Below are 10439 nucleotides of genomic sequence, written 5' to 3'. Positions count from 1 at the left end.
AGGAAGTGGGAGGGAAGCTGTTGCACTGTGGTAAACTGTGGTCAATGACATGAGACGAAGTATATGTGAACTGCTATATGGAAAGTGAATTTGCTCTGTAAATCTTCACCCAAATCACAATTAAAAAAAAAAAAAAGTGTTCTTTACTGATAAATATAATTTAAAAGATCAAAGACTTTAATAGTGACTATGGGGAGAAAATGAGACTGTAGAAAATTTTACCCTAACCATAGCAGTTTATCTGTAACATCCCAAAGGTAATGGTGAAAAGAATCTACTAAAGCTGAACACAGCCCCAGGCCTACTGACTCAATATGGAAACCTGTCATGTAGCTTAATAAACCTAAATCCAATCTTAAACAAAGGTTAAGGGGTTTCATAATATTTCTAATTTAAAAATGGAATATAAATACCATTAACATAGATATTATGCTAAATAATTAAATTTAGTGAAAAATTAAAGAAGTAGTTTTTCTTTATCTCATCTGATTCATACATTCATTCAATCTTTTATTTATTCATAAGTTCATTCATAGCCCATTTACTGAACACACCCTGTGTTCCTTCTCACATACACAAAAATCTCACAGGAAAATGGCACAGCTGACAATTTCTTGTAGTATATCCAAGAACATATACAGAGAAAGCATGTAAAAGTCAGTCAGACAGAATCAAAGATTACAACTGTATCTTTCAAAATTCTATCTGAGGTGGTTCAAAATATGAAAATCAGTCAATATAATATATTTCAGAAGGAAGTAAAAAAATACCACATGATAATCTCAACTGATGCAGAAAAAGCATGTGACAAAATTCAACACTCTTTCCATGATTTAAAACTCTTCAAAAACTAGAAATAAAAGGGAATTTGCTTAACATGCTAAAGGGCATTTATGAAAAATCCACAGCTAACATTATACTCAATGATGAAAGACTGAAAGCTTTCCCTCTAAAATCAGAAACATCATAATGATGCCTGCTCTTACCGCTGCCATTCAACATTCTAGGCAGAACAATTAGGCAAGAAAATTATTAGAAGGTATCCAAATCAGAAAGTGAAACCATATCGTTTGCATATGACATGATCTTATATGTAGAAAATCCCAAAAAATCTACAAGAGACAAGTAGAGCTAATAAGTGAATTGAGCAAAGTCACAGGGTATAAGAGCAAGACACAAGAATTAGTTGTGCTTCTATATACCAGCAATGAAAGATCTGAAAAGGAAATAAAGAAAACAATTTCATTTGTGGAAGCATTCAAAAGAATACCCAGAAATAAATTTAACCAAGGAGGTAAAAGACTTGTACAATGAAAACTATAAAATATAGCTGAATAAAATTTGAAAAGACCTAAATGAATGAAAAAATGTCTTGTGTTCATGGATGGAATGACTTGATATTATTAAGATGCCAATAGTCCCATTGTGATCTACATATTCAATGCAATTGCTATAAAAAATTCCAACAGCATTTTTTACAGAAATGGAACAGTTGGTCCTTAACTTCATAGGGAATTAAAAAGAGTTTCTAATAGCCAAAACGCAGCGTACTTCTGTAAAGATTTACAGCTTCGGAAACACTATGGAGCAGTTCTATTCTGTCTTATAGGGTTCTTACGAAGTAAAAATTGACTTACAGAAGTGGGTAACAGCCAAAACAAACTTGAAAAAAGAAGAACAAAGTTGGTGGACTTACACCTATGGCCAAATAATTTTCTAAAAGGTTAACAAGACCATTCAATAAGGAAAGAATCTCTTCAATGTGTGGCTCTGGGACAATTGGATTTCCACACAGAAAAGAATGAAGTTAGACCCCAACCTCACACCAGATATTAAAATCAAAATGGATCAATGACCTAAATATAACAGTTAAAACCATGAAATCCCAGTAGAAAACATAGGGATAAATCTTCATGATCTTGGATTTGGCAAGGACTCTTAGACATGACACCAAAATCATACACAACAAAAGAAAAAAAATAGATAAAATGGAGTTTATCAAAATGAAAACTCTTATGCATCAAAGAACATTATAAAGAAAGCAAAGAGACTGTCCATATAATGGGCGAAGATACTTTAAATCATATATCTGATTAGGATCTAGTATCAAGAATATATGAACAACTCTTAATACTTAACAGCAAAAATACAAATAACCCAGTTAAAAAACAGGCAAATGACTGAATAGACATTTCCTGAAAGAAGATGTCTAAATGTCCAACAAGCACATAATATATGCTCAACATCATTATTCATTACCAAAACCAAAACAAACTCACTGTGGTCAAGTCGGATCTCACTCATAGAACGCCCTCCTTGGGTTTCCAAGGCAGTATCACTATGGAAGTAGAGCCCAACCTTCCTTTTGAGGAGTGACTAATGGGTTTGAATAATGGGTTTAAGCTTTCTGGTTAGCAGTTAAATGCCTTAGGCACTATGCCATCAGAGCTCTCTCATTATTCATTACCAAAACCAAAGTCACTGCCATCCCAAAACCAAACTCACCGCCATCAAGTTGGATCCGACTCATAGCGACCCCTCCTTGGGTTTCCGAGGCAGTATCACTAGGGAAGTAGATTGCTCCATTTTCCTTCTGAGGAGTGGCTGGTGGGTTTGAACTGCCAGCCTTCAGGTTAGCACTCAAGTGCCTTAGGCACTATGCTACCAGAGCTCCCCATTTGTTGTTGTTGTTGTTATTTTCTGTTGAGTCGGACCCGACTCATAGCGACCCCTCCTTGGGTTTCCGAGGCAGTATCACTACGGAAGTAGATTGCCCCATTGTCCTTCCGAGGAGTGGCTGGTGGGTTTGAACTGCCAGCCTTCAGGTTAGCACTCAAGTGCCTTAGCCACTATGCTACCAGAGCTCCTGAGCTCCCCATTAGGGACCTGCAAATTAAAAGCATAATAAAATACCACTTCATACTCACTATGATGGCTATGATAAAAAACAAAACAGAAAATAACAAGTGCTGAATACGGAGAAATTAGAACCTAAGTACACTGCTGGTGGTAATGTAAAATGGTTCAGCTGCTATGGAAAACAGTTTGGTGATTCTTCAAAAAGTTAAACACAGAATTACAATTTGACTCAGAAATTCCACTAGTAGGTATATAAGTTAAAGAGCTGAAAAAACCAAAACCAAACCAAACTCATTGCCATTGAGTTGATTCCTACTCATAGTGACCCACGTTGAGTTTCTGAGGTGGTAAATCTTTATGGAAGGAGATTGCCCAATCTTCCTTCCACAGAGTGGCTGGTGGATTTGAACTACCAACCTTCTGGTTAGCAGTCAAATGCCTTAGGCACTAAAACACCATACCTGAAAATAGATACTTAAATAAGTACATGTGGATGCATATGGACAGAAGCATTATTCACAATAGCCAAAAGGTAGAAACAGCCCACGTGAACATCAAAGGATGAACGAATAAAGAAACTGTGGTTTGTACATAAAATAACTATTACTAAGTCATAACAAGGAATGAAGTACTGATAAATGCTACAATGTGAATGATGAACCTTCAAACCATTATGCTAAGTGGTAGAAGCCAGCAACAAAAAGCTAAATATTGTATGATTGCATTTATATGAAAAATCCAGAAAAGGTAAAGCCATAGAGACAGAATGCAAATTGGTGGTTACCAGGGTCTGGGGGGATGGGAAAACCTGCTTAATGGGTAAGAGAATATACTTCAAAGTGAAGGAAATGTTTTGGAATTAGATATATGTGGTTGCACAACACTATGAATGTACTAAACATCACTGAATTGTACACTTAAAATGGTTAATTTCACGTTATATGATTTTCTTCTCAATAAATTATTAAAACAAAACAAACTATCTGACCTCAGGAGCCATCCAAAATGGTGTTCCTACAGACGTGTTCCGACAATGCCAGGTGCTAGTGAGCTGTGCAGATACACCTGAAAAAAAGAGACACAATTTAACTTCTTGCAGTAATTGCTTATGTTAAGATATTCAAATTGCAATGAATTTTCCTACAAATATTAAAATTAATTTTATTTAAAATAAAACAAATATTAAAATGTAAAATTCCCTCAAAGTTGCCACAGACTTGCACTTCACATTAAAGAATCCTAAATAAGGATATTTGCGTAGTCAAAATCGAGAATGGTTTTCCTATTTTTCCTCTCATATTCATGTCCTATCCATCCATAAAGCCCCATTTAGAGTCTTAGTTCCACCATGCTGACACATGATCTTTTCTGATCATGGTGACTTCTATTTCCTTTGATTTTCTGCATTTTTAACTATTTTTCGCTATTACATATTTTGGCATGCAATTGTTATTTGCATGGCATGCCCTCCACTCATCCCCAGTAACAAATCCCAGTGAGTTTGAGAATGTTTTATATAGTGTTGTGCACATATTAGGTGACTTGTGAAAGTGAATAAAATCATTTCCATCTATCAAACTTGGATAAATCATATCTGACTGAAAGTTTAAAATTAATTACATCTATTTATGCTGGTAAAGTGTTTGGCTGCTAATTGAAAGGCTGCCAGTTCAAACCCACCAAAAGGTTTCATGAAAGAAAGACCTAGCAATGTGCTCCTGTAAAGATTACAGTCTAGAAAACCCTATGGGGTAGTTCTACTCTGTCACATGGGGTCTCTGTGAGTCAGAAATGACTCAACAGCGCCTAACAACAGCAACAATATTCACACCATAAAGGCCCAGTGATCCACTTCCAAAAAACAGTCACTGAAAACCCTATGGAGCACAGTTCTATTATGACATAAATGAGGTCTCCATGAGTCAGAACTGACTCAACAGCAACTGGTTTTATGTTTTAGTTTATTTAAACCATCCCTACTAGTAGAATTAGTTCTTTTCCTTCAGGAAACTTATGGGCAGAAGGGCTATGATAAAAGTATAACCAAATAATTTAGTCATATCATCCATTAATTCCACCTGATTAGACACAATCTTAACTGACCCTTAAGAGAATTTGGAGCACAGTCCCTTTTATCACTTTACACACCACTGTTCTCACATAGCAGGGCCTGGATCCTTCCGGCTGTGCAGTGCTCCTAGCTTTCACCAGTTCCAGCCTTGATGGTTTATACCCAAACCATGGGTTTTTATTCCCTGACTTCCTTGCTACAGAGGGTATCTCCCAGGTATCACATTTCTTTTAGGTTTTGGCTGCTTATCTTTTAAACCAAATAGACCAAAAGCATTAGTTGAGATTTAAAATGGGATAAATTTGTTTCTTCCAAGATGGCATTTGACTTTTATCATGGAATTCAAAGTCCTGATTCAGTCACATAGGTATTTCACTGGTAGAAACAGGCATGCCTTACTGTCTTACTCCACCTACACAAAAATCCTATCCAAAAAGAATCTAAATCTATGCCCTTCAAATTTTGATCTTTAAAATGTTCATTTTTTGACAGAATTAAAAAAAAAGCCCTCATTGAATCATTTTCCAAATCCAAAGGAAATGACCTAATCTATGCTTGAAGGTTGTCCCTTAAGTATTTTCTAACAAATACATAAAGAAAGGAAATGATTTGTTATTATTTTTCTCCAATATATATATTCTGCCTCTACTCTAAGCATTCTATGTTTCAGAAAAATTAAGTTTAAATCTAAACATTTTATCTTGTCTTTCTGTGAATTCAAGGCATAGATGATTAAGCTTAGGTTCTATGATAGTATCAGTGTTATAATGTATATTTATGAGAAAAGTTAATGTATTTAAAAATAAAATTTAATTTAAAATTAATTTATTCTAATGGTTTCTAATTATTTATGAAAAAATTTAAAATTATATTTGACCACTGGTAAATAGCTTTGTTTCAATTTGCAGATAATATAAGAATTCAATTATCATTTAACTGAAATGTAAAGGGAAGGAAAAAATCACAACCAAGTGAAAAATAAAGAAAATAATAATTCCTGGCAGGAATGTAACATTTGAAACTAATCATTTGACATTTTTTCTTTTTTTTTTAGGGTGGGGGAGTTCTCTTTTCAGATATGAAGAAAAGATTATGCCACAAGCATTGGCATTTTTTCAGCTAGTCATATCCTAGTGCCTGAATTTATAGACATGGATACATGGAAAGGACCTTCCTTTCTTTCCACAACAGGAAATATATACAAAGGATGCTAAAAAAGTTTTGTGGGAGTGTGCCATGTGACCCAATACAGACCATTTAGATTCTCTTTCTTGTAAGTATAAATCTTGAGTAGAAATACTCAGGGAGAGAAGGTAACTAAAGCCGAGTCAACCAATGGCAGGGCCTACAGGTTGGTCCCGCAGATATACTCCCGAGGTCTAGGGCTGTTTGAGGAGGCTGTTCTGAGGGCTGTTCTAAGGAGGCCAAACTGCTCACCTTCTCCATTGACAATGTGTCATTAAGCCAGTGTCTTTTCAGTATCCTTGCTTAAATTGGTCAGTTAGTTTTCATTGCTTATAACCATGGAACTCTGACTAATGCAAGAACCCAGTGTTTTTTACATATGAAGGAGCAAATTTTAAAATGCAGTAGTCAATAATAGGTTTACAAAGCCTAAGAGTCATTGGGTCAGTGGTGGTTCAGTGGCAGAATCCTCACCTTCCATGCAGGAGACCACGGTCTGCCTCTAGGCCAATGCATGCGCAACCACCACTAGTCTGTCAGTGGGAGCTTGCATGTTGCTACGATGCTGAAACCTTTCAGTAGAGCTTCCAGACTAATATAGATTAGGAAGAAAAGCCTAGTGATCTACTTCTGAAAATCAGTCAATAAAAACCCTATGGATTGCAATGATGCACAATAGATCACGGGATGGCATGATCAATTCTGTTTACATGTGGGGTCACCATGAGCTGGTCAATTCAATAGCAGCTAACAAGAGCCAGTGAACTCTATATTAATTAGACATTACATTTATATATTTCTATGCACATTAATGGGAGCTCTGGTAGCATAGTGCCTAAGACACTTGACTGCTAATCAGAAGGATGGCGATTCAAACCCACCAGCCACTCCTCAGAAGGAAGATGGGGCAATCTACTTCTGTATTGATACTGCCTTGGAAACCCAAGGAGGGGTCGCTATGAGTTGGGTCTGCATCGAGTCCGACTTGACGGCACATAACAACAGCACACATATTAATGCGATTAAGCATTTTCTAAGGCTAATGCTTTGCATCCAAGCCTTTCAATCATACACCCCAAATGGTAAGAAATTTTACAGCAAGCATACCATATATAGATAGACAAACAGATTGACTAGCCTCAATATATTTACTAGCATATTAGACCAGACATTATGAAACATATAAATATAGATCATTTTAAGGATGAGATTTTTAAAATAACTGTAAAAGAGGTTAAGAATATTTCCTCCTACACCTGTATGATGTCTTTCACATACCTTGGCATTGGCAGGGCCCACTTGATGGACCACTGACTTAAGATGAACTGAGATAATGAATTATATGCGTTTAGAGTTTCATGTATCATTTGATATCCACTGGGATCCTGCAAAAAAATCTTTTTCTACCTGGTTGTGGCAGAAATAATATATGGAAACCAGGAATATTCAGCCAAGAATGCAAGGAAGGAAAAGTACAAAGTCCCAAAATACAGGAAAATGGAAAAATGCAACTTGGTAGGGTAAGAAATCCTTAAATTTGAGAATACTGGATGGTTTCCATGAGTCAGAACTGACTTAATGGTAATGAGATTTTTTTGGTTAGATGAGTATCATGTTAAATCATATTAAAAACAGTACACCTGTCCAATCAGAAAAGAGAGGAAGAAATTTACTGAATTTCATGTTTTGTGAGTCCTTATACAAAGTCTGTAAAAACTCAACATAATTTTATCAACCTAATCACATAGCCTTAAGGAGCTCTTGTGGCGTAGTGCCTAATGCACTTGATTGCTAACCAGAAGGTTGGCGGTTCAAACCCACCAGCCACTCTGTGGAAGGAAGACTAGGCAATCTACTTCCGTAAAGATTTACTGCCTCGGCAACCCAAAGGGGGCTTATTATGAGTTGGAATCAACTTGATGGCAGTGAGTTTGGTTTTTTTTTTTTTTTTTTCTTTTAATCACATAGCCTTGGGGCTAGAAGGCCATTTAAAGGTCATAAAACCTACTTTATTTACTTTCAAGTTAGTAAAATTAAGCTGGAGAGATCAATCAACTTTCCTGAGGACAGATGGCATTCTGAGTACAAATTCCCACAAGAAAAGCAGCAAAGAAGGGAGGAATACTAAAATGTAAAATATGACTGACATAAATTACTTTAAAAAGCAATAGGGATCGAATCAATAGATTCAGGAGCCCTAGGAAGTAAAGAAGATTAAGAAAATCATCTTGTGCAGAGAGTGACTAACAGAATAAGTCACCAAAGTAAACAGTTACATAAGCATCTCAAGGGGGAAGATACAGAAGGGTGGAAAATTCCATGCAGAAAGTTGGGATAGTGAGAGGATATGGAAAGGAACAGAAGGCCAAGAAGAGATGAGGGCTGCACAGAAAACAGACTAGAAGGGAGGGCAATAAACCAAAAGGGGAAAAAGGAGAGCAGGGTCATAGGAACCTCAAGGCAGTCTGTGTTAATGATTCTTCAGCCTTCTGCTTGATTACACTGCTGGGGACTCTTCACACCATTTCAGGCCTTTCTACTAAGGCTCAGGGAGTTCTGGTGGCTTAGTATCCAAGGCGTTTGACAGCTGTCAGACGGATGGTAGTTCAAAGCCACCAGTCACTCCTTGTTAGGAAGACTGGGCAATCTACTTCCATAGAGATACCACCTCGGAAAACCAAGGAGGGGTCGCTATGAGTCAGATTCGACTTGACAGCAGTGAGTTGTTTTTTTTTACTAAGCCTCAAATCCACCAGGTGGTGTGAGAGAGGAAGATGAGGTAATCTTCCATAAAGATTTACAGCCTTGGAAACCCTATGGGGAAGTTCTACTCTGTCCTATAGGATCACTATGAGTAGGAATCAGTCAATGGCAGTGGGTTTGGTTTTTGGTATTTAGTAAGGCATCTGGGACTGCTTGATGGCTGCACAGCAACCCCATTCCCTATTGCATATGTCATTTCTAGGAGAGAAACGTGCAGACATTGTACTTCCAGTAAAGATATCACTTAAGTTCTTAGGAAGGAAGCAGAGTTTCAGATAAAGCTACTCCTCACAGATTCTGTGTTTGTGAATTCACTTACTTGCTAAAATTTATTTGTAACCCCCAAATCAATAAAACCAGAAAAACCAATTGCTGCTCAGTGGATTCTGACTCAAGATGACCCTAGATTTGTGTGTCAGAATGTAACTGTGCTCAGCAGTGTTTTCAATGGCTGATTTTCAGGAGCACGTCACTAAGCCTTTCTTCTGCTAACGAATCAACAATATATATATTAAACAAGGTGTCTTTAAACAGAAACACACTTAAAACAAAACTATTTTAATTGGTTGATGAAAACATCATGACCAGAGGCTCTGTATTTCCCCTAGGAGCAATAGTCAGTACTGGCTAATTCACTGTTCATGGTGACTTTACAGAACACAACTACTATATACAAAAAAAGTCAACTACATGTGGTTTCCAACTTGGGCTTGAGGATGGCACAGGAGCGGGTACTGTTTTGTTCTGTTGCACATAGGGGCACTACCAGTCAGAACCAACTCAACAGCACCTAACAACAATGTGGTTCAAGCAGTCCTGATAAATTGGTTTGCTATAACAATATGGTTTGCTATAATGATATGGTAAAAATCTCAAGAGAGCAAAAGGAGGATATGGAATTTATTGTTGTTGTTAACAAAATACTGCAGGAAAGAGATTTGAAATTATAATATAAAATTTTATCAATAGGAAGGAGCCATAAAATTTATACCATCTAATATCCTCATTCTGTTGAGGTTAACACAATAAGGTGAGTAACGCTTTTTAGGAGCCCCGATGGCACGGTGGCTAAAGCACTTGGCTGCTAACTGAAAGGTCAAGGTCAGCCGTTTGAACCAACCTGCCACTCTGTGGGAAAAAGATATGACAATCTACTTCCATAAAGATTTCTGGCCTGAGGAACCCTAAAGGAAAGTTTTATTCTGTCCTACAGGGTTGCTACGAGTCGGAATTGACTTGACAGCAATGGATGTGGAATGAAAGCGGCAGTACCTTAGGTTGCCAGATGCATGAATTGCAATATGCTCTCCTTAAAAAATGTCATCAGGGAGTGTTGAAACTTGGAACCCCAAAGTGCGTGTGTGTGGGGTCTGCTGCGGTGTTGGACGGTTTGGGTGGTGGTGAGCGAAAAAGACATTTTACCAGCCGTCTGGATCCACCCGAGGGTTTGCAAGTTGCCCTGGGCTGAGCCTCGCTGAGCCGGAGTAGACTCCACTTGAGCTGGAGCGCACCGGTGCCCTTAGTCTGGCCAGAGTCGGGACCCAGGTTTTTAAATCTTGAA

General features: G+C 37.3%; 1 protein-coding gene across 1 annotated transcript in view; it reads right to left on the bottom strand.

Annotated features, from left to right (window-relative positions):
- Positions 1-10439, bottom strand: part of MYO3A (myosin IIIA) — a 360696-nt gene that overhangs the window by 293086 nt on the left and 57171 nt on the right. Inside the window, exon 5 of the mRNA XM_007936415.2 lies at positions 3848-3924. Coding sequence (XP_007934606.1) covers positions 3848-3924 — 77 coding nt within the window. The remainder of the gene's footprint in view (positions 1-3847; positions 3925-10439) is intronic.

The sequence above is a fragment of the Orycteropus afer genome, unplaced genomic scaffold (assembly GCF_000298275.1).
Source record: "Orycteropus afer afer isolate SDZICR_OR568_19922 unplaced genomic scaffold, OryAfe1.0 scaffold00035, whole genome shotgun sequence".
NCBI classification, from domain to species: domain Eukaryota; kingdom Metazoa; phylum Chordata; class Mammalia; order Tubulidentata; family Orycteropodidae; genus Orycteropus; species Orycteropus afer.
This window is presented reverse-complemented; position numbering and strand designations above follow the sequence as displayed.